The sequence below is a fragment of the Salvelinus fontinalis genome, chromosome 39, assembly GCF_029448725.1.
Source record: "Salvelinus fontinalis isolate EN_2023a chromosome 39, ASM2944872v1, whole genome shotgun sequence".
Taxonomy (NCBI): Eukaryota; Metazoa; Chordata; class Actinopteri; order Salmoniformes; family Salmonidae; genus Salvelinus; species Salvelinus fontinalis.
In genome coordinates, this window is record NC_074703.1 from 23,914,168 (window position 1) to 23,938,685 (window position 24,518).

Here is a 24,518-nt window from a genome sequence, read left to right on the forward strand (position 1 = left end):
CATCCCAGAACCACAGGCGCTGGTATAGCTAATCATCCATTTACAACAGAGCAGTGGGAGGAGAAGTGAAGGGTAACGATGTTTAATGGACTGAGAGAATGATGTTGTCTTACATTAAGAATATATATATATATATATATATATATGTGTGTGTGTTGTCTACAGAACTAGTCCACTGCAGAGCCTATACAATATGGTGACAGTGAAAAACAAAAGTGAAAATGAGTTGTGTCATCCAAACCAAAAACCCCATTCCCTCCCCAGCTGCCAGAAGATGTTACCAAGCGACCAAATGAGTCCATCCATGCTGCTGTGGTTTCATTTTTTCCTCCGTGGAAAATGTGTTCCTCCTAGATAGCTCAGGGACGAGGTTGTGGAGAGGCTCTTTAAGCCTGCCAGAGTCAGCCATCCATCTGCGTGGATTTAGACTCATCAATAACCGCCACCCTGGCTTCCATTCAGCCAATTGACAGCTCACTGACACTCTGAGGTGTGGTGTGGACATGAGCCTGGGCCTGCGGTAGATCAGTCATGGGAATGGGATAGAGGCACATGGAGAACCATGGACACACCAAGTACAGGTTCTCAGGTTACAATGGACTATTGTTGAATAAAATAAATATTCAATGAAGTATGAGAGAGAAACAGTGAAAGGGCTAAAGTAAACCACAGTTAAGCTTGATTCCCAACACTATGGCCCTCTGTGTTGGGAGCTCATGGTTTAGCAATCCTCTGAGGCTTCAGGGCTTCAGCCGCCTGAGTTATTTTGCTGTGCGGCGCTGCCGGTACATGCCGTTGGTGGATCATGCCGGATTATTCCAGGGGGTCGAGGAACTGTGCGAGAGAGCCACGGCGGAACCGCGAAGACCGCCATTATCCAGAGTTCCTTCAGGAACGGAGCTCTGTTTGTCAAAGCCAGCTACAGAGACAGGAGGCATAGCCAGTAGCCACAGAGGGGCGGGGAGGGGAGAGGACAGGAGAGAAGAACACAGCACAGCCAAGAGAGTGCATTCTCCAGCTACCTCACAACATAGTCGTGATTAACTGCTACTCAGCTGTCATAGGAGTTCATGTCTCAAGGCTCTGCGTTGAGTTGCGGTGAAACAGCTACCTCACACATCTGCTGCTATTACCTTTAGCTTGTCAATTACAGTCCAGCCAGAGCCTCTCACGCTTGAAACTAATACCGGGCTCCTCATTTAGTTCCATATTGACTCAAGTTTATAGCTCGTCCGGTCAAAATTCTTCTATTTTGCTGGCAGATTAAATTGGGAGGGAAAACAGTTATGCCCGAGGGGACCCAGTCAGGCATCACTTGGTCAGCTGGATGACTTAGACGCAGCAGCTATTGCTGCTCCTGTCGTGAGTCAAAGTGGCTAAGCTCTGCTAATTTATTCATGCCGACCGAGGTCCACACAGCCAGGGAAAATCAATAGAGGAAAGTAAGTGAGGTTGAAAAAAAATGTATAATAATCTGTGCCCCAGTTTCCACCCTGAATTGGGTCAGCGGCAGCCATTTACACCCTCAAACTGCCTGTAATTAAACAGAACGAGTTAAAAGCCTTGTAGAAGGCTGAGGATGTGGAGGTGTTGGGGGAAATGGAATGGGAGGAAAAGGGGAGGTTGGTTGGTGTGATTAATTTCATCTTTGTTTTACTCCCCTCACAGTCCCTCAGCACTAGGTGTATAAGAGCGTATAACAAAAAAGGAAAGTAGCCTAATTTGTGCATGCGAGTCATTCCATCTTCACAGCTCCCTGGGGACTATCGTTGGGTTAGTATAAAACCTCTAATGAGCTCCTCAATGCCAAACAGGCACAATCCTCATGCCAACGCAGTGCCTGGCTAATTTGTCCGTCGATCCCTTGATATGAATTATACGCGACTAAGCGGCAAAATGTATCCATAGGACAAGGCCTTATCGACGATCAATTGACAGAAGTGGTTAACTTACTTTCTGTCTCTCAACACACTCAAACATGTGCAACAACACAACACGAGCCCCTCATCCACAGATCCAGCTGGGGATGAAACCCAACACTGGGCTACAGATGGCTCAGACAGTGTACCCCTCCCCTCTCTGTAATCCTCTCAGTCCTGCAGGTAGGATCCGGCCTGGCAGGGTGACAGGCCTCGGTGTGGCCTATTGTCAGAGCTGTGTTACGCTGACTGGGCTGGGGAATCCATTCAGGGGAAGGTTCTGAACTTCTCTGCTGCTGTCTTGTTGATAGGGTAGTCTTAATTCCTTGGTGGCACTGGTGGTGTGAGTGGAGGGAGGCAGTAGCCTTCACACTGCATTAGGGCCAACATCAAAGAGGATTGTGGCACGAATCCAGATGAAAACCAACCAGGAGAGATTTAAAACACCACCGCAGGTGCTGATGATGAGGATGTCTGGAGTGGAGTGGGGACATTCCTTAGGTAAAATGATGAATTACTAAATTATCGGCCTGGGTTCAGATTCCTATCAATCCAATCATCAGGTTAATATCCTGGCCTTTGACTTCAGTATTAACCAGAAAGATTCATACTGTATGTATACTGTATTAAATAGGGGGGGAAATAATTACACTGTTACCAGGTAATACCATGTTCATAGAAAGCCAGTATGAGGGTTTGCGCTCGGTGAGAATGAGACGCGGCTGAAGAGAGAATCGTGGGAGAGAAAATATCTGTAGACTTCAAAAGGTACACGGGTTAGGGTTTGGCCGGGGTAGGGCGGCATTCTAAATAAGAATTTGTTCTTAACTATAGATATATATATATATTTCTTTTTTTTATATGAAAAAGGAATAACCCAATGACACCGAGATGCAAAAATAATATAATTAATTTAATCGATGCTCAAAAGAATACAAAAAGAAAGTGCATGTTGAGTGCAAAGAAAAAATGCAACAAAAAAAAGGTTTTTTAAAACATCTAGGTCCTTGGGCCTCCCGAGTGGTGCAGTGGTCTGAGGCACTAGCTGTGCCACTATAGATTCTGGGTTCGAGTCCAGGCTCTGTCGCACAATTTTAATCCATGACGGCGTAGTGTGATACTAATGGTTTTCTTTGAGACTGTGGTCCCAGCTCTCTTCAGGTCATTGACCAGGTCCTGCAGTGTAGTTCTGGGCTGATCCCTCACCTTACTCATGATCATTGATGCCCCACGAGGTGAGATCTTGCATGGAGCCCCAGACCGAGGGTGATTGACCATCATCTTGAACTTCTTCCATTTTCTAATAATTGCGCCAACAGTTGTTGCCTTCTCACCAAGCTGCTTGTCTATTGTCCTGTAGCCCATTCCAGCCTTGTGCAGGTCTACAATTTTATCCCTGATGTCCTTACACAGCTCTCTGGTCTTGGCCATTGTGGAGAGGTTGGAGTCTGTTTGATTGAGTGTGTGGACAGGTGTCTTTTATACAGGTAACGAGTTCAAACAGGTGCAGTTAATACAGGTAATGAGTGGAGAACAGGAGGGCTTCTTAAAGAAAAACTAACACGTCTGTGAGAGCCGGAATTCTTACTGGTTGGTAGGTGATCAAATACTAATGTCATGCAATAAAATGCAAATTAATTACTTAAAAATCATACAATGTGATTTTTGTTTTAGATTCCGTCTCTCACAGTTGAAGTGTACCTATGATAAAAATGACAGATCTCTACATGCTTTGTAAGTAGGAAAACCTGCAAAATCGGCAGTGTATCAAATACTTGTTCTCCCCACTGTATATATATATATGTATATGCACATTTGTGGCCTGCTGGAGGTCATTTTGCAGGGCTCTGGCAGTGCACCTCCTTGCACAAAGGCGGAGGTAGCGGTCCTGCTGCTGGGTTGTTGCCCTTCTACGGCCTCCTCCACGTCTCCTGATGTACTGGCCTGTCTCCTGGTAGCGCCTGCATGCTCTGGACACTACGCTGACAGACACAGCAAACCTTTTTGCCACAGTTCGCATTGATATGCCATCCTGGATGAACTGCACTACCTGAGCCACTTGTGTGGGTTGTAGACTCCGTCTCATGCTACCACTAGAGTGAGAGCACCGCCAGCATTCAAAAGTGACCAAAACATCAGCCAGGAAGCATAGGAACAGAGAAGTGGTCTGTGGTCACCACCTGCAGAATCACTCCTGTTTTGGGGGGGTGTCTTGCTAATTGCCTATAATTTCCACCTTTTGTCTATTCCATTTGCACAACAGCATGTGAAATTTATTGTTAATCAGTGTTGCTTCCTAAGTGGACAGTTTGATTTCACAGAAGTGTGATTGACTTGGAGTTCCATTGTGTTGTTTAAGTGTTCCCTTTATTTTTTTGAGCATTGTATATTCAATTAAATAATTGTATTGGACAAAAAAAGACAAAAACGACAAATGATCTACCATTCATCCATCAACTGTCACGCCCTGGCCTTAGTATTCTTTGTTTTCTTTATTATTTTAGTTAGGTCAGGGTGTGACATGGGGAATGTTTGTGTTTTATCGGTTTTGGGTGGTTATATGGTAAAGGGGGTGTTGGGTGTAGTGTATGGGTTTGTGTTGAGTGTATGTGTCTAGCTGTGTCTATGTTGGGTGTAGTTGTCTAGGAGCGTCTATGGTTGCCTGAATGGGTTCCCAATTAGAGACAGCTGATTTCTGTTGTCTCTGATTGGGAGCCATATTTAAGGTAGCCATAGGCTTTCGTTTGATGTGGGTAATTGTCTATGTTATACGTTTGTAGCCTGTGTGTGCACTACGTTTTATTAGCTTCACGGTCGTTTATTGTTTTGGTTAGTTCGTAAGTGTTTTGTTTTTCGTTTTGCCTTCTTCTAAAATAAAAGAAGATGGCTTATTTTCCAAATGCTGCGTTTTGGTCCGTCAATCCTCCACACGATCGTGACATCAACACCTTGCTGTTACTATAGAGTCAGCTACAAGCTAATGGCAATTATGTTGGCCAGAGTTCTCAGCACCAACACAACGGGCAAAAATGTAAATAATCATATTTCAAAGATGATCTAGGTCCTTGAACCATGTAAAGGTTATTATAAGCAGGAGAACATCGAATGTTGGCTTCAACTTGGTTTTTCCATACAAAGCGTTCCTTTACAAAGGGAGCCTAGTTTTGGTTGCTTTCTCATTGTAAAACATGGCTAAACTGACTATCTACCACATGGACAGACTTCAGTGTGTTTGTGTCAGGAGCATGTTGTGTATTTAGTCAGACACTGCCCACATTATTCTGACATATTTTAGAATGTAAAAATGTGAATGTCAATCCATAATGCCATTGGGTAGACCTATATACTATATAAAAAAAAAGGCATTCTTAAAGTGTTAATGATTCTTTTACGTACATTTTGGTGGGAGTTATTTTTTTATATATATATAAAATGTAAGTTCTTGAAAATTACAATTAAGTGCTTGAAAAAGTCCTTGAAAGTCCTTCAATTTGACTTTCCAATGTCTGTATGAACCCTGTATAAGCTACTTGCTCAGCCCGTAAATGAAATACAAAATGATCTGCTATTGAAATTATACATGTATTATTCACATTCCTGTCAGATCTTGGCCCGGGACAGCATTTTTTGGGGGGCCAGAAGCTTTGAGTTGGCACTGGCCTGGTGTGCCGCTGGCAAATTTACCCGAATGTCGATCCCTGTGTGTGCGGTATGCGTAGGGCATATACAGTCCATTCGGAAAGTATTCAGACCCCTTGACTTTTTCCACATTTTGTTACGTTGCAGCCTTATTCTAAAACTTATTAAATCGTCCCCCCCCCCCCACCTCATCAATCTACCCCAGAATGACAAAGAAAATAAAAAACATAAATATCACATTTACATAAGTATTCAGACCCTTTACTCAGTACTTTGTTGAAGCACCTTTGGCAGGAAATACAGCCTTGAGTTTTCTTGGGTATGACACTACAAGCTTGGCACACCTGTATTTGGGGAGTTTCTCCCATTCATCTCTTCAGATCCTCTCAAGCTCTGTCAGGTTGGATGGGGAGCGTCGCTGCACAGCTATTTTCAGGTCTCTCCAGATATGTTCGAGCGGGTTCAACCATTCAAGGACATTCAGAATCTTGTTCCGAAGCCACTCCTGTGTTGTCTTGGCTCGTTGCCTTGGCTGTGTGCTTAAGGTTGTTTTCCTATTGGAAGGTCCCAGTCTGAGGTCCTGAGCGCTCTGGAGCAGGTTTTAATTAAGGATCTCTGTACTTTCTCTCCTCTTTCCCTAAATCCTGACTAGTCTCCCAGTCCCTGCCACTGAAAAACATCCCCACAGCATGATGCTGCCACCACCATGCGTCACCGTAGGTATGGTGCAAGGTTTCCTCCAGATGTGACACTTTGCATTCAGGCCATGGACAGAGTCCTTTAGTTCCCTTTTGGCGAACTCCAAGCAGGCTGGCATTTGGCCTTTTACTGAGGAGTGGCTTCCGTCTGGCCAATCTACCATAAAGGCCTGATTGGTGGAGTGCTGCAGAGATGGTTGACCTTCTGAAAGGTTCTCCCATCTCCACAGAGGAATTCCGGAGCTCTGTCAGAGTGACCATCAGGTTCTTGGTCACCTCCTTGACCAAGTCCCTTCTCCCCCGATTGCTCAGTTTGGCAGAGCAGCCAGCTCTAGGAAGAGTCTTGGTGGTTCCAAACTACTTCCATTTAAGAATGTTGGAGGCCACTGTCTTCTTGGGGACCTCCAATGCTGCAGAAATGTTTTGGTACCCTTCCCCAGATCTGTGACTTGATACAATCCTGTCTCTGAGATCTACGAACAATTCCTTCAACCTCATGGCTTGTTTTTTGCTCTGACATGCACTGTCATATGTGGGACCTTATTCTAGACAGGGGTGTGCCTTTCCAAATCATGTACAATCAATTAAATTTACCACAAGTGGACTCCAATCAAGTTGTAGAAACCTCTCAAGGATGATCAATGGAAACAGGATGCACCTGAGCTTAATTTCGAGTCTCATAGCAAAGTCCCAATTTCGAGTCTGAATACTTATGTAAATAAGGTATTTCTGTTTCTGTCATGTTAGAAAAAATTTTAAAAAATGGCCCCCTGATGTGGTTTAACTTCTTTGATATATGGGGCAGCATTTTCACTTTTGGATGAATTGCGTGCCCATAGTGAACTGCCTCCTACTCTGTCCCCGATGCTAATATATGCATATTAATTTACTATTGGATATAAAACACTATGAAGTTTCTAAAACTGTTTGAATTATGTCTGTGAGTATAACAGAACTCATATGGCTGGCAAAAACCGGAGAAAAATCCAAACAGGAAGTGAGAATTCTGAGACTGGTCAACGTTCAACTCATCGCCTATTCAATTCCCTGTAATTTATGGATCTGTTTGCACTTCCTACACCTTCCACTAGATGTCAACAGTCTGTAGAACGTGGAATGAAGCCTCTAGTGTGATGTGGGGCCGAATGGGAGGTGTTTCAGTCAGTGGTCTGGCAGAATGCCAGTTCCTGGTGATGCGCTTTCCTCATGATATCGCCTTGCGTTCCATAACTTATACAGACACAAAGGAATTCTCCGGTTGGAACGTTATTGGAAATATATGATAACAACATCCTGAAGATTGATTCTCTACTTAGCTTGACCAGTTTATTCGACCTGTTAAATAACATTTTTAAGTTTTCGTCCGAGTTCGCCTGCATCTGCGCGAGCGTTTGGACATGTGCACTAAACATGCTAGCAAAAATAGCTACATAAGTGATGGACATTATCGAACAAAACAACGATTTATTGTGGAACTAGGATTCCTGGGGGTGCATTCCGATGAAGATCATCAAAGGTAAAGGAATATTTATGATGTAATTTCGTATTTCTGTTGACTCCAACATGGCGGTAAAATTTTTGAGCGCCGTCTCAGATTATTGCATGGTGTGCTTTTTACGTAATTTTTTTCAAAAAATCTGACACAGCGGTTGCATTAACTTCTTGCGACTATAGGGGGTGCTGTTTCGCATTAGCATAATTTGCTCTACAGATTAAACTGCCTAGTACTCAATTCTTGCTCGTACAATATGCATATTATTATTATTATTGGATAGAAAACACTCTCTAGTTTCTATAGCCGTTTGAATTATGTCTCTGAGTGGAACAGAAGTCCTTCTACAGCACTTTTCATGACAGGGAGTCAGATTTCAGACATCTTGGCCCCTGATCTGGAGTCAGTTTAAAGGTCCGTGTAAATGCTATGGAGAAACAGACACTTCTTACGTCTTCCCCTGGATGTCAGTACGTGATGACGCTTTGAATGGAGTCGATTGCGCAATCATGGCCTCTATAAATCACCAAATACCGGAAGTAACTTCCTTTGGCTGCCTGCGCCTGACGCACGAAAGATGTCGGACTTGCCTCCTTCCAACCTGTTGTTTAGCCAGTAATATTTCTCCGGTCATGTTTTTACTCGTTATAGGTGTTAACAACATCATAAGGTAGTTCATTTGAACTGTTTTATAGCAATTTATATCCGTTTAGTGCGATTTTGAGGCATTGCTTTGTTGTGCACTTTGAAGCGCCGGGCACGTTTCGGGGTCCCGGTCGAACGTTAGTGGGCATTTCGACAGACAAGAGGACATCTTTCGACCAAAAGAAGATTAGACCCAAGAAAGGATACATTGCCCAAGATTCTGATGGAAGATCACCTCATAGTAAGAAATATTTAAGATGATAAATCGTGTTTGTCGAAAAATGTGAAACGCTTATGCCGCCATTTTGTTAGGTGTAGCTTCGCTTGGCGCAACCTGTATTGCAGAGTAAGGATAATTAAGAAAATGTAATTCAGCGATTGTATTAAGAATTAAATTGTCTATCAATCGCTGTCCACCCTGTATTTTTTGTCACGTTTATGAGTATTTATGTATAAGACTAGATCACTGTCTAATATGGCGCACAACATTTTCTGACCAGCTGGGCAACTTTTCTCATTGTCTAACCATGATTTTGGTGGCTAAATATGCACATTTTCGAACAAACTCTATATGTATGTTGTAATATGATGTTACAGGAGTGTCATCTGAAGAATTCTGAGAAGGTTAGTGAAATAATTTATACATTTTGGCGATGATTACGTTATCGCTCTCTTTGGCTAGAATCAATGCTCTGGTAACGTTTGCACATGTGGTATGCTAATATAACGATTTATTGTGTTTTCGCTGTAAGACACTAAGAAAATCTGAAATGTTGTCTGAATTCACAAGATCTGTGTCTATCCATTGCTGTGAGCTGTGTATTTTTAAGAAATGTTTTATGATTAGTAATTAGGTAATACACGTTGCTCTGTATTTTTTCTAGTCGAGTTGTGATGGTGGGTGCAATTGTAAACTACGATTTATACCTGAAATATGCAAATTTTTCTAACAAAACCTATCCTATACCATAAATATGTTATCAGACTGTCATCTGATGAGGTTTTTTCTTGGTTAGTGGCTATCAATATCTTTATTTGGCCGAATTGGTGATAGCTACTGGTGTTGAGAAAAAATGGTGGACAAAGAAAAATGGTGTCTTTTGCTAACGTGGTTAGCTAATAGATTTACATATTTTGTCTTCCCTGTAAAACATTTTAAAAATCTGAAATGGTGGCTTTATTCACAAGATCTGTATCTTTCATTAGGTGTCTTGGACTTGTGATTTAATGATATTTAGATGCTACTATTTAATTGTGACGCTATGCTAGCGATGCTACTCAGTGTGGGGGGGGTGGGGGGTGCTCCCGGACCCGGGGTAGATACTCGTGAAAGGTTAAGAACAAGTGTATCTTTAATTCTATGTAAAACGTGTATCTTTCATCAAAGTTTATGATGAGTATTTCTGTTATTTGACGTGGCTCTCTGCAATTTCTCCGGATATTTTGGAGGCATTTCTGAGCATGGCCCCAATGTAAACCGAGATTTGTGGATATAAATATGCAGATTATCGAACAAAACATTAATGTATTGTGTAACATGATGCCCTATGAGTGTCATCTGATGAAGATCATCAAAGGTTAGTGATTAATTTTATCTCCATTTCTGCTTTTTGTGACAACTATCTTTTGCTGGGGAAATGGCTGTGTTTTTCTGTGGCTATGTACTGAGCTAACAGAATCGTTTGGTGTGCTTTTGCCGTAAATCCTTTTGGAAATCAGACATGTTGGCTGGATTCACAACATGTGTAGCTTTAATTTGGGGTCTTGCATGTGTGATTTCATGAAAGATTGATTTTTATAGTAATATATTTGAATTTGGCGTGCTACATTTTTTCAGGCTTTTGGACAAGTGGGACGCTACCATCCCACATATCCCAGAGAAGTTAAGCATTTTTGTGGACTTAGAGCATTTGCTTGTTTTTCTATAAATAAAATAAAACCTGAAAAAAATGGGGGAAATAGTCTTTCTTCCCACATTCTTTTTTTTGTTGCCATGGTATCAACTATCATTTTTCCCCCTTCAAATTCTGCCCTCGATGATTCTGCACACTTGGCACTTTGAAGTCTGCTTTTACACTAAATCTACCCAAATCAAATGAACAAGCCTGGTTCTGTATGGAACGCAGGCCCATTATTGGCCAGACGCCAGGTCATTATCAATGATTACCAAATTTGTTAAATATTTGTTGCGACCAAATGGGTTCCATTGAAACCCACAGAAAGTCGGCCGTATAGAGGCTAAGTGTTTCTCCAGTGTTGTGCATACAGTATCTCTTCTCTCTCCTGCTGCATTGACTATGGCCCCAGGTCTCCATCTGTCATCACATGAAAAAGTGTGCATTAACGTCCCACACAAAGGCTCTCACAGCGGGACAGCCGCAGTCCTTCCCAGCCCACTCGCCCACACAAAGGGTATACATTACACAGACTTTTTGCTGAAATGCACTTCGCTGCAGACTCTTATGACTAAATGTTCACCCCTGAGGGGAAGTGAAGGAGTGAAATAAAAGGGACCAGGTGGAGACGAAAAGGAAAGAGAGAAAGGAAAGGGGTCGTGGGGTTAAGGGCTTGTGAGCAAAGCGGGCCACTTCCCTCGCAGCCGTCCCACTGCAGTTGGTTTCAGTGACCCATCGGTCGGGGAGAGAGGTGTAAGAGACACCAGCACTAGGATCGACCCCAGTCTGAGGTTCGTTTGAACTGGAATGTAACATGTCTGTGAGATATGCAATTCTGCAATATCCTAACAGGCTGGACTGTGGCAGCATCTTATTGGTGTAGCTACCTTGAGAGAAAAAGTGTCACGTTAGATTCTCCATCAGATATGCCCGATACCGAGATGTGAACTAGACTACACCCTCGCTCCACATACTGTATGAACTTGAAATTCCAGACCAGAGGCAACTCAGTACAGTATTTACTAATAAATCAAATCACTGAGGCCAGACAGGGATAATGTCTGTCTGGGTCAGCCACTGCTGAATAAGTTACTTCTTAATCTATATAAAAAATGAATACAGCAAACAATCCACTCTTGCTTTGTAATTAATAGGTCACGGATGTTTAACACAAAGACTGTTAAATGACATAGATACAAAAGCTGCCTAATGAATCAAAGGAATCCTCAAAGCCAGTAAAAAGGCCAGGAATCAAAAGGGGCATCCCAGAATGCTTTGCAATGCCAACCTTTGGTGTTGATGCTGAAATGCAACAAAAATGCAACAAAAAAAGCCCAGGGGGAATCAATGATGAGAAGGAGGAGGAAGACAAGACACAGCACCCTGAGAGAGAACCGGGTTATTAATATGTAGGAAAAGCTTAAAAGAATTCTGGTTTCCGCCTTAAATGGTTTAAAGGCTGTCTGTTTAGCTGGATAAACGATTCAGACAGGAAAAAAAGCTCCAAAAGACAGGTTAAGTAGGAGACTAAGTGGAGCGGGAAACAGTCGGAGGTATAGTCACCTCAATAAATTAAACACAGGTTCTTTTAGGTAAAACCTCTACCACCCAGTGACAATGGCAATCATTTTCTGGATGGTAAAACGTTTTCAGTTTAAACTTAAAATTACTAAGACCAGACAGACAAAGTATTTAGAAAAGATAATGGACCTATATCTTTTTTAATAAGATCCTCTTTGGAGAACTTAACAATCCCCAAAATAAAAACTAGGCAGTCGGCGAGAATCTGAAATTCCAAAAATGGCATGGCATGGAACACCCACTGATTTCGTTATAATGTTTGAATGACTCAGACAGCATAAGAACAAGGAATAAGCCATTGCAAAATGTGAATAATTGCAGGTAATGATCTCAGCCCCATGACAAATGTGTAAAATTGCAGGACGCTAGCTTGAAAACTATTCTCCGTCTTAAATTGCATTGTTTATTTACATATTAGGGTACCTGAGGATTGGTTAGAAACGTTGTTTGATTTGTTTGGACTAAGTTTATTGGTAACTTTTGGGATTGCTTTGTCTGCATGTTGAAAGACTGGAACGGGTGGATTACTGAATCAAACGCGCCAACTAAATTGACTTTTTTGGGATATAAAGAAGGACTTTATCGAACAAAACGACCATTTGTTGTGTAGCTGGGACCCTTGGGATTGAAAACAGAGGAAGATCTTCAAAGGTAAGTGATTTATTTGATCGCTATTTCTGACTTTTGTGACGCCTCTGCTGGTTTGGAAAATGTTTTTGTATGCGGAGCGCTGTCCTCAGATAATCACATGGTATGCTTTCACCGTAAAGCTTTTTTGAAATCTGACAAAGCGGCTGGATTAACAAGAAGTTAAGATTTTAAATGATGTATGATACTTGTATTTTCATGAAGGCTTAATATTACGATTTTTGTATTTTGAATTTCGCGCTCTGCAATTTCACCAGACGTTGTCGAGATGGGGCGCTAGCGTCCCACCTAGCCTTAAGAAGTTTTAAAACAGTGACATTTTCTCTCCGTGGCCAAGAGGAGGCCCTCTAAACCCGCACCATTCACCGCTGCTGAAAAAATCCTAGGTGAACAACTGGTTCAGATACAGAGCTATTCTTTGCAGTGTAAGATTTCAGATGAAGCTATTTATTCCATAAGGAAATCGTCAATAGGCTTGCATTTCTAGTGTTCAGTCATACTGAAAACAGTTCAACTGTTATTCTATTCTGGTCCTTTCAAACCGACCTGGGAACATTGAACAGCCCATGTAGATTGCTACACACGGTACCCTAAACATACTCTCTTTAAGGAGAGCGAAGCCTTTTCAACCAGCGCACCGTGTTAAAATGAATTGCAATTGGTCTAAATACCCACTCAGCTTTTCACTGGGTGAAAAACAGCCATGGACCAACAGTGAATTACAATAAATCTCCTTTGAATGTCAAACTCACATTAAGTTAAACTGGCTTGTCTGTGGATGTGCAAGACAGGATATAAATTACCTGAGGGTGTGTGTGTGTGTGGGCGTTGAGCCAGACCCTGAACCAGGCAGGCCAAGGAAACAGAGATCACACACACTGACAAGTAAGATGATGGCTTACAGCAGCCAAGGTCAAACCATCATCTGCCCAGCCGCATCGAGCTGATTCATGTAGTGTGTGTGTGTGTGTGTGTGTGTGTGTGTGTGTGTGTGTGTGTGTGTGTGTGTGTGCGCGTTCAAGCATGTGTTCCTCCGTGTGGAGGTTGCGTGCGTCCCTATGTGTGTGAGCATGCAAGTGGCGTGAATGGAAAACTAACACAGTATAGTGTGTGTAGTGATATAACAGATGGAAATGTAACACCTCACTAACAGCTCAGGTAGTATCAAGTCAAACACTGGCAGCCAAATATATTCACTCATACTGTACGTGTGACAGAGAGAGAGAAGAGTTTTAATCAGCAGGGTAAAATAAGAGTCGGGGATGCTAAGAGAGAGAGACATCATTATCACTCACATGAAAGACAGTGATGAGAGCTGGGCAAGCTGAATAGCCTACAGTAAAATTATTCCAAGATGATGGATCGTACTTCCTGCTTTTCCGAGCCAGAACAGCATTCAAACATCACCCTTCAAGGACACGACTAAAACAGGAGCCAAGGACATGGAGAGCCAGGAAAACATTAAAGCCATCTGGCCTGATACATTGTACTTTCCGAAACAACATAACCTAGAAAGAGAGAGATTGTGGGTCGCAAATGTTAACCAAGGGGACCCATAGGGTTCTGGTCAAAAGTAGTGCACTACATAGGGAATAGAGTGTCATTGAATTGGGACACAGACAGAGACAGCTTTGACACCTAAATGAATTGTGGCCAGGCACCAGCTCAGTGGTGGCGTTCTGTACTCAACGGAAGCCTTTGTGCGTCTTGTGATAGCAGCAGCAACCAGCTCCATGCCCAGATATGATCACCCATATTCATTTGGGGAGCCGAATGGGGAGACGGGGACATAGCTAAATACATAGAGATAGTGGAAGAGGTAGACACTACACAGAGAGCCAGTGAGTTCTCACTACTACTATCATCCTCATTCGCTCTGTCTGTTTCTCTGCCCTAGAGAGACCACTGCCACCAGAACAACACTACTGATGTGTCTGGGGAGGAGGAAGAATGGACAAACAGAGGGAGAGAAAGAGACAAAAGAGAGGAAGAGAAATAGACAAATGGGAGGAAGACAGATGGAAAGACGGATACGGACAGCGGTGGGTAAAGAGAGAAAATGACAAAGAGAGAGAACCACCAGACAGACAGATCAACAGACAGAGAGAGGAAGAGAAGAAAGAAGAGACAGAGGGAGGGAATGAAAGAGAGGGATATCGAGATAAGAAGAGATGGGGGAGAGTGTAACCTCCAATCTCTGCAAACAGCTCACTCCCTGCCAAGAGAGAGAGAGAGAGCGGGAAAGAGAAAGGAGGAGAGGCGACAGTGGTAGAAGCTACAGAGCCTTAGTCAGGGCGCCTCAGAACTCCTGTATCGGTCTTCTCCTGACACTGACAGGAATTCTGTCTGCCAAGAGGAGAGACCCTTCCTAATGACTCTAACACAACCAGGACAGTCACTGCATAGAAAGGCCTGGTTCAACCTTAGTACAACCAACCACAACAACCTGTTTTATTAGGCATTCATAATGTATTAATAGCAAACCACTAACACAAGCATCACTGCACAGAAAGTCCTGGTTCAACCACAACAATTTTATTATAACGCATTAATAATGCATGAATAGCATACATCTCGTTGTTCCTTTTAATAACCGAGGACAAGAGGTTGTCGGACGGTGAAGGCAAGTTGCTTATTAAAGGAAAGCCATGATGGTTATGGTGAAATAGATGGATGCCTGGGGGGGGGGGGGGGGGGGGGGGGGGGGGGGGGGGGTCACTGGTGCGCTGTATGGGTCACAGAGTTTCAATGGCTGCTGCGTCCCAAAATGGTACCATATTCCCTATAGGGCACATGGGGCTCTAGTCAAAAGTAGTGCACTTTAAAGGGAATAGGGTGCAATTTGAGACACTGGTAATATACAGAGCCCATGATCAACACAGCAAGACTTAGATTAAACAGCCAGCGGAAACTAATATATATAGCTCAACACTTCTGGAAATGCAATTTTTTAGGGAATCGCTCTTTTTTTGCCCCTTTAAAAACGAGCATGTGCACAAAAACCCAAGGCATCAATAGTTCCTTTCACACATCAATCACGATGATTGTCATCTATGAATATAGCATTCGTTTCTGAAACCGCTGGTGACAGGCTGTCATTTCCTACACCCCCACCTCCACTGTCACAGTGTTGATGAGCAGGAACTGTGTAACCTCTTACTGGGCTACCTCGTTACAATGTATACTACCGTTCAAAAGTTGGGGTCACTTTGAACGTCCTTGCTTTTGAAAGAAACGCACATTTTTGGTCCATTAAAATAACCTCAAATTGATCACAAATATATTGTGTAGACATTGTTAATGTTGTAAATGACTATTGTACCTGGAAACGGCTGATTTTTTAAATGGAATTTCTACATAGGCGTACAGAGGCCCATTATCAGCAACCATCACTCCTGTGTTCCAATGGCACGTTGTTAGCTAATCCAAGTTTATCACTTTAAAAGACTAATTGATCATTAGAAAAACCTTTAGCAATTATGTTAGTACAGCTAAAAACTGTTGTTCTGATTAAAGAAGCAATACAACTGGCTTTCTTTAGACTAGTTGAGTATCTGGAGCATCAGCACTTGTGGGTTCGATTACAGGCTCAAAATGACCAGAAACAAAAAACTTTCTTCTGAAACTTGTCAGTCTATTCTTGTTCTGAGAAATGAAGGCAATTGAATGTGAGAAATTGCAAAGAAACTGAACATCTCGTCCAACGCTGTGTACTATTCCCTTCACAGAACAGCACAAACTGGTGCTAACCAGAATAGAAAGAGGAGTGGGAGGCCCCGGTGCACAACTGAGCAAGAGGACAAGTACATTAGAGTGTCTAGTTTGAGAAACAGACACCCCACGTCCTCAACTGGCAGCTTCATTAAATAGTACCTGCAAACATCCGTCTCAATATCAACAGCGAAGAGGCGACTCCGGGATGCTGGCCTTCTAGGCAGAGTTGCAAAGAAAAGGCCATATATCAGACTGGCCAATAAAAAGAAAAGATTAAGATGGGCAAAAGAACAGAGGTAGATTGGGGAAAAGTGTTATGGACAGACTAATCTAAGTTTGAGGTGTTCTGATCACAAAGAGGAACATTCGTGAGACGCAGAAAAAAATGAAAAGATGCTGGAGGAGTGCTTGACGCCATCTGTCAAGGATCGTGGAGGCAATGTGATGGTCTGGGGGTGCTTTGGTGGTGGTAAAGTGGGAGATTTGTACAGGGTAAAAGGGTTCTTGAAGAAGGAAGGCTATCACTCCATTTTACAACGCCATGCCATATCCTGTAGAGCCAGTTTCCTCCTACAACAGGACAATGACCCAAAGCACAGCTCCAAACTATGCAAAAAAATATTTAGGGAAGAAGCAGTCAGCTGGTATTCTGTCTATAATAAAGTGGCCAGCACAGTCACCGGATCTCAAACCTATTGAGCTGTTGTGGGAGCAGCTTAACTGTATTTACGTGTTACGTTCCCCAGTTTCTGTGTTGTTGTGGGTTTGTATGTGTTTGTATTTCAGGAAATGGCTTCCTGGATTATTATGCAGCTGATTGGTTCCGCCCCATCGCTGATTGGAGCTCTGACCCCTCCCTCTCGTCAGGGGATACAGCTGTCTCTTCAATTACCAACTCCTTCTCCAGCTTGATAAAAGCCAGTGTTCCTTCGTCAGGGAAGAGAGCTACTGTTTATGTCCTTTGTTGATTGTTGTGGCGGTCAGTAAAAGTTTGGTGGATATTATTTCGTAGCCGCTCCTTCAGAGGTATGTGTATGCCAATAGGACTTAGTGTTTTTGGTTAATGACATTTTTCACTTACAGTATTGGTAATTATTCTGTTTCGTTTTTTCCCGGGGGGGGGGAAGGGAAACGCACCCTGGGAGTGTTTAGGCAAGAGGCCTGCAGGAATACATAACCCGTAGTATTGAATCTGTCTATGCACACTAGGTAAGACGTGGGCGGTCCACCCCCTGTATTTTGGTCAGAGAGCCAGGTGGTGCTAAAGGTTAGGTAAGTAGTGGGAAGGCAGGTAAGGTAGGAGAGGGGACAAATTTTTACTTTCTTTGCTTCAGTTCCGTCCAGCCCCTTTTCCCCACCTTACCGTGTGTAGGAATAATAAATTCCCTGTAAAGCGGTATTTTTCTCTGCCTCTGTCGTCCTTCCCCCACACCTACGATCACATTCTTTTTCACTACACAGGGAGTTGAGATGTAGCGGGGTGTTGCGTTCCCTCCTCCAAGAGGCGTACGTAACAGTACATAAGAAGTGACCATCAAGCCAATCCAACTTGTGGGAGATGCTTCAGGAAGCATGGGATGAAATCTCTTCAGATTACCTCAACAAATTGACAACTAGAAAACCAAAGGTCTGCAGGGCTGTAATTGCTGCAAATGGAGGATTCTTTGACGAAAGCAAAGTTTGATTTCCTATTCATTTTGCAACTCATTTCATTTATGTTTCCATGGGAAAAACAAGAACATTTCTAAGTAACCCCAAACCTTTGACCGGTAGTGCAACTAAAGTAGGCTTTATATCAGTATGATTTAAATATAGGGTCCATTTCAATAAGTAGGCCCCATAGGCCTGAAAGGAACACATTGAATCACTCTGAGGGGAAGCGGTTTCTACAGAACAATGATTAGGCTAATATCATCCCATTTTTAAAACATTGGCTTTTAAAATATATCTATTTCACAGTACTGTCCTATAAATATCTGTTTTACAGTAGTGTAAATTTAATGTGCATTAATAGGACATGCATGAATGTATGTACAGTGTGATGCCCTCTCCAGTCCAGTTGTTACCAGGAAACAGCAGCCCTAGCTACCTCCAGACTGCCCTGCCGACTGTGCTGTGGTGAAAAGCAGGCTGGGATTTATACTGGAGGGTTGTGTGTGAGCTGCAACCCGGCCCCTCATTGGCTGGCTGCAGCCGACTAGCCTCAGCTGCATGCTTCCACAAAAACATATGCCGCCAATTAGACCGCGGCGGTGTCATCGAATCCAACAGGACACACACATTACATTGTATTCATATCAAAAGGCTCCCACGGGGGGGGGGGTGAAAAGGTAAACATGCTGATTTAATAGGAAATAAGACCGGAAAATAGCTGTGGTTTTTTTCTGTGTGTCTTTACATAATAAATTGGATAGCATGATGTTTGTTATATTTTCAGTTGAAAGTAAATAGAGCTGCAGTAATGGGATAGCACAAACAGGCCAAATGCAGCATTTTTCAACCCAGTCTAGTATTCACCATCCACGTTAAATTGAAAGGCGTTGTTGTGCATGATTGCCATTGTAAATAAACACAAAAAAATCTGTTGGGGCGGAGGCATAAAAAAAAAAAAAAAAACACGTGACTCTACTTAGTTGCCCCTGTCTACCTATAACATCAGCTAGGCTGACATGTCAACGGTTTTGCTCCCTCTTTCTCTCCCCTCTCCCCCTCTCTCTGATCCCACCGTGCCTGTCTAATTCACCAGGGAGCTCCAATGTTGACTGGAGCAACTCCCTCCAGCGATCTCCATCCCTAAATGATTGCCTGTGCCGGCCCGGCCGCGGCTAGAAGCCTAGTGGATGAAGACGAAATGACAAACTGCGGTGGCATTGTGGGGCCACGCCTCCCTGTGCCCCGGGACTATGTTCATTAAGGAGGCGGGGGGGGGTGTAATATAATGAAGGAATGGGACCACAAGCCCCCGTTCCCACTGCCAAACAACCTGCTAATCCCACAGGGGTAGGGGGTGTTGGGTACGATGGCCACGTCCAACAATAAGCCCCCCTGACACACGCCGCCAGGCAGGGCCCGCCACCCACCCCTCGGCCCAGTGACATCCTCCCCAGGGGGGCAGGCGACAGCAGCAGGGGGAGAAGGACAGCCCCAGGCCTGACACAGACCCCCACTACATAGCAGGCCTCGAACTCCTCCACTCTACTGCGTGCATTGCTCAAGGGCCAGGGCCATTCAAGGGCAGCACTTTGCTACACACTACCCAAGCATTCCATTCAGTTTTTCTACCATTCGCTTGAAGGTATTATTTATTTGTTTCCATAGGCTGCTGTGGGTAAACATTGAGATTTCAAAAAGTAAATACTAGGCTGTAGTTATATGCTAAATACAAACTATTTAGTTTGAATGCTCACTGGAAAATTATATTCAATACACACACAAGATCTAACGTAGCTCATTAAATTATGATGAGCAATGACATGCTTGATTGGCTGCAATATCAGTCTTATTAAGAAGGGGAGAAAGGCCCCTTCTCTTCCTGTTAAATCATCATTTAAGACTATTTGCAGCAAATACAATCTCCCAAAACAGAGGCAATGTTCTCCCTCCAAGATGGTGAGGCTACATTGTTAGCTGTTGTGTGTTTAATTGATGATGGATAATCCACTGAGAATTCCAGTATTCCAGTGTTCAAAAGGAACCACATGCGTGGATATTCCAAAGGTGGGAATTCTGGTGAAAATATTCCCAGATAGTCTTATTGGTGTTCATTCCACATTCAATCCTACTATTCCATTAGTCCACCATCCATTCTCAATGTACACATTTTTATTCAAATTCCTACCTCATGTTTAACTGAAATACATTCCAAACCTTTTTGATATGAAAATCTCTCCTCTTGGCAGAATACGATTTTACAGTAAAGCGCATCAATCTTGGTTGCAAACCTGTAATAAGTCAAATGGTGCACTAATAGGAGTCTTAATGCTATACTGTCTTCCTCTGCTGGACTCCATTCATATGTCATCAATGGTAGATAGATAGATAGATAGAGGGCTGTCCTCCTTGGCTCACCTCCCACGCATGAGGCAAATCAACATCAAAGGCCAAATACCTCCCAATTAGGAGCTGAATTTTTTTTATTTCGCTCCTTCGCGAAAGATCAAATGGGTCGCACCAAGGCTCCAAGAATCTCAACCCATTTTGGGAAGCCAGACCTGGTTTAAAGGGGGGGAAAATGTTCACTGAAAGGGCCTCAAGGATATCACATTTACAGTGCATACTATATTAATCATATTCAAATACTGTAGGCTATTATATCAATACTACTGGTACGTCAAAGACATAATGGACATCCATACATCTTGAGACTAAAGACCCTGGGGTGAAACGGTTAAAACCAGGGTTTTGAAGACAGATGCTTCCCTGAAACACCAATAATCTCAAATAACACTGTGTTGAACTTCGACGTCAGCGAGTGATCACGATCAATGGTGATCACAAAGAGTAATTAGCTGTTCGACGTCATATAGCTATAGAATATCAATATGCTCTACATGTTCGGATTATTTGGAATCAAGCATATGTGTGCATCCTATTTTTTCCCCCATTCAAATACATTTGATTTGAACCAAAACGACGGTGACTAAGACTTTAAAGATGCTAATAAAAGAAACTCAAAAGCCAACATGTTTGTTTACCTCAACTATCTGTTCCGGGAAAAGGCCACAACCCTTCGATAAAATGAGCCGCCTGTGTACCTATAAGCAAAAGGAATTCATAAACAAGGGACAGTCTTGATGATGAAAGCACATGGTCTCCAGATTTCCCCACTCAACCTATTTAACAGTCCAAAAGCATCCAAACAAACAACCAAATAGAGTACTATCTACGGGTATATCTTCCAGCCATCGAACATCATTCCACATCATTACAATACGTCCAAATGTAATTGGATGTAATTGTTTTTGCACCGCGTGTGTCCGTCACCTCTAACCTGAGTTACAAAACATTGACAAATCACGACATTTGCTCAACGTTGTGTTGTTGCTTTGTCCACTTAAAAACAACCGTGGGCTTGCGGCCAGAGTTGCGCAACAAGGAAACAAGTCTTTCTTCCCCAGAATGACCACAGTCACAGAGAGGAAGTCCCCTACTGCCCAACCACAGCCTTCGAAATCTGAGCTAATTAAAAGAGTCTTATTGCTCTTATTGAAAATAGGATCAAGACTGCTTAATCCACTTAAAGCCTCACTTGCCATTTTTAAGACAATGAAGGCATTTAAGCACTGAGAATACATGGAATGTTACACAACCATCCTCCCACCTAGCTCCACGGACTGGACTTGGAAAGAGGTGGAAGTTGTGAAATGCAGCAGTGTATCACACTGGAAGCTTTGGGTTCTAACTTGTGACAGGGAGGGAAGAAAGACAGGCACACACGGGGGGGGGGGGGGGGGGGGGTTATACAGATACAGATACAGGGCAGAGGCCAGTTTCTGGTTCAGTGAATAACTGTGTTCCAATGATTTCAGGTCAATACAAGGTAGACCTTCGGCACCTGAGGTGTGACTGATAGGCCTACGTTACACAATATGGCAATGTTGAGATTTCAAGCAGTGACTGTTGGGGGCTTGATAAAGCATCCCAAACATGCACTCCTTCAACCAACAAATAGGCTTTTCTACCCTATTTTGGTCCATTGGGGAACGCATCTCAATAGGATATTTTCACAGAATATGGGCGCAGAGTGAATATCCCCCCACTTCGATTAGAAATTATAACACTAGTCTTTAAACCCATAGCCTATCTTTCACTCGCATTGTGTTTGCTTCACTTTTATCCCTGGTTACGACACCCATGCCGCTCGGGAACAATGCACACTAGGACAGCTTCACCCGCTATTTTCACTGAGACGAGATTAAAGGTTGAAGGTTCAGTGGAATATCCGAATACCAAAAACTATGTCCCAGAACGTAAGAAAAATACGTTTTTATCTTGACACTTTCATTTTCTTTTCAATGGGGAGTAAACACAATACACACATGTAAAGCGCTAAATAAATGTTTTGCACAGAGTATCATATTTTGTTTGCTTCCATTCATTTAGCAGACACAATGTAACAACAACCAAAAAATTGCGATTGAACGCGCAGAGTGCAAAGAGATACACTGATAAGAGAGATTCTATAGCCTCAAGCCATGCGTTCATTTGTATAGCTGTAAAACCATCATGTATTCATAGCCTATAGCCTACAAATCCATGGAAAGAGCAAAGACTCGCGTGGAAGTGGTGGTGCCTATGAAATAAGCACGCGTTAGTAACCGTTAGTAGGCTACATGATAAGACAGTGATCGTTGTTATTTTGATGCTGTGTAACAAAATGAACAAAATGAAACAGCAGCATATTCCCTATTAGTTTGAAACTAATTTTGAATTTTGTGAGTAAACGAGAGCACCGCAGTTTTAAAACATAGAATCACAAAACTTACCGACGCCGTATTTCTCGTGTTCTGTAGGTATCCACATAATTACGGTTGGTACATTAAAGTAATTTGAGAGAACAGCAGCTCAATGGAGATATTTCGAGCTGTATCACGCATTCTAGGCTACTGAATTCCTTTCCTCCGCTCTGAAGTCATTGTTCAGATTGCAGGGGAGAGAGTGGCTACTGTATCTTCATAGTGGATTGAGACGGAGAAGGATTGTGGGGCATGTAGTAAAAACGAATGACGTAAACAAACTAAGAGAAAAAAAGGACTCAGAGTCCCACAAAGCCATACTGAATACATGGATGAAATAGAGGACCACAGTATGAGTCACAATACCCATAAAACCTAGCAGTCAAACAGGGAAATGGTTCCAATTGTTTTTTCCACCATTCATTTTTCCCATAGGGGATTTTAGGGTGTGTTCGTAAATTCCCTCTGGCTATCTACTCTGATTTCAGAGCACTCTTGTCTGTGTGCCAGAGCGCAGAATAACTGATGAATTTAAAAAAGCTCAACACCCGTTGAATATGGCCGGTGTCAGCAAACGTCGGCAAAAAAAGCTTCATTAAATTGTTGCTAGCAGCACAGTTACAGTCACCAACTGTTACAATCACCAATGGATAACATGAAAACAGTCTAACCAGCTCTGCTAGGGCGAGTAAAATGGTCAGAGTGAGGTGTTCTCTCATTTATGTCTGGAAGTAGCGAGCATGCTAGCCAACTTTAGCCAGTTAGCTTGGGTACTTGACTGCCGTTGTGAGGTCAGAACCCTTTGAATATATACGAATGACAATCTGACAACACTCTGAATTTACGAACGTCCAGAGCACACTAATGTTAGCTAAATGTATTAATTAATACATTGGCTAAATATCTTTAAATTCACAATTCTGTGGAATGTCTTGTGCAAGTTTTAAATGGACACAGTACTTGTTATCAAAGGTGTTGGCTAGAGATGACATGCAGGGATTTGTAATTTTGCATGATGTCTACTGTGATGCTAATTATCATTTTCAAATCTGAGAGTAAATAGAGCCAAATATATTGATAAAAGTCACCTTGTCCAAGAGAGAATTACATGGTTATCAAAACATCACGCCAGGGTAAGCCTACACGAAACACAGCCCTTATCTTAAGTGTTTCTAAAATGAATGGTGGAACAACGATTGGAACCATCACCCTGTTTGACCGCTAGGTTTTATGGGTATTATGACACCTCCAGTGTGGTTCTCTATGAATACATACATACATGAGCTATGGATTACTGCCTTGTCATTGACAGATAGACAGACAGTCAGAGAGAGTGAGAGAGCGATAAATTATTTTTACACATAGCCAATAAATCCAATATGAAATTGTACGCCTTGTCAAAGTGTTGCCTACCATGTCTCACGGTCATTGGAGATGGTATGTAGGCCTATAGGCAGAGGAAACAAGATTATATCATATAGTTGCAGGTGTAGGGAGTAATCATTTACAACTGCATTCATGTTCAAAACCAGTTTTCTTTTCTTTTTCACAAAATACACTTTGGCTCAGTGTCACTTTGCACTTCACTTGTAGAAAAATGAATTGGCTCAAACTTAACGTTATGTATGTCTCTTCCCGCCCACCTTCTCATCCCAACAACTGAAACCAACTGATTGAAATACACTCTGTGTCTAGAAGCCCGCTATAGTGGATTTAAAAAAAATGATATTACTAACAAGAGTGGCGCAGCGGTCTGAGGCACTCTATCTCAGTGCTCGAGGCGTCACTACAGATCCTGGTTCGATTCTAGGCTGTAACACAACCGGCCGTGA

General features: G+C 42.7%; 1 protein-coding gene across 3 annotated transcripts in view; it reads right to left on the reverse strand.

Moving 5' to 3' along the window:
• LOC129838787 (dedicator of cytokinesis protein 4-like) overlaps positions 1-22,926 on the reverse strand; it is a 145,720-nt gene extending 122,794 nt beyond the window's left edge. For all 3 annotated transcript variants that reach the window (XM_055905961.1, XM_055905962.1, XM_055905960.1), the window contains exon 1: positions 22,717-22,926. In XM_055905961.1, the coding sequence (XP_055761936.1) occupies positions 22,717-22,753 (37 nt within the window). In that variant the 5' untranslated portion in view covers positions 22,754-22,926. The remainder of the gene's footprint in view (positions 1-22,716) is intronic.
• Between the last annotated feature and the right edge of the window lie 1,592 nt (positions 22,927-24,518).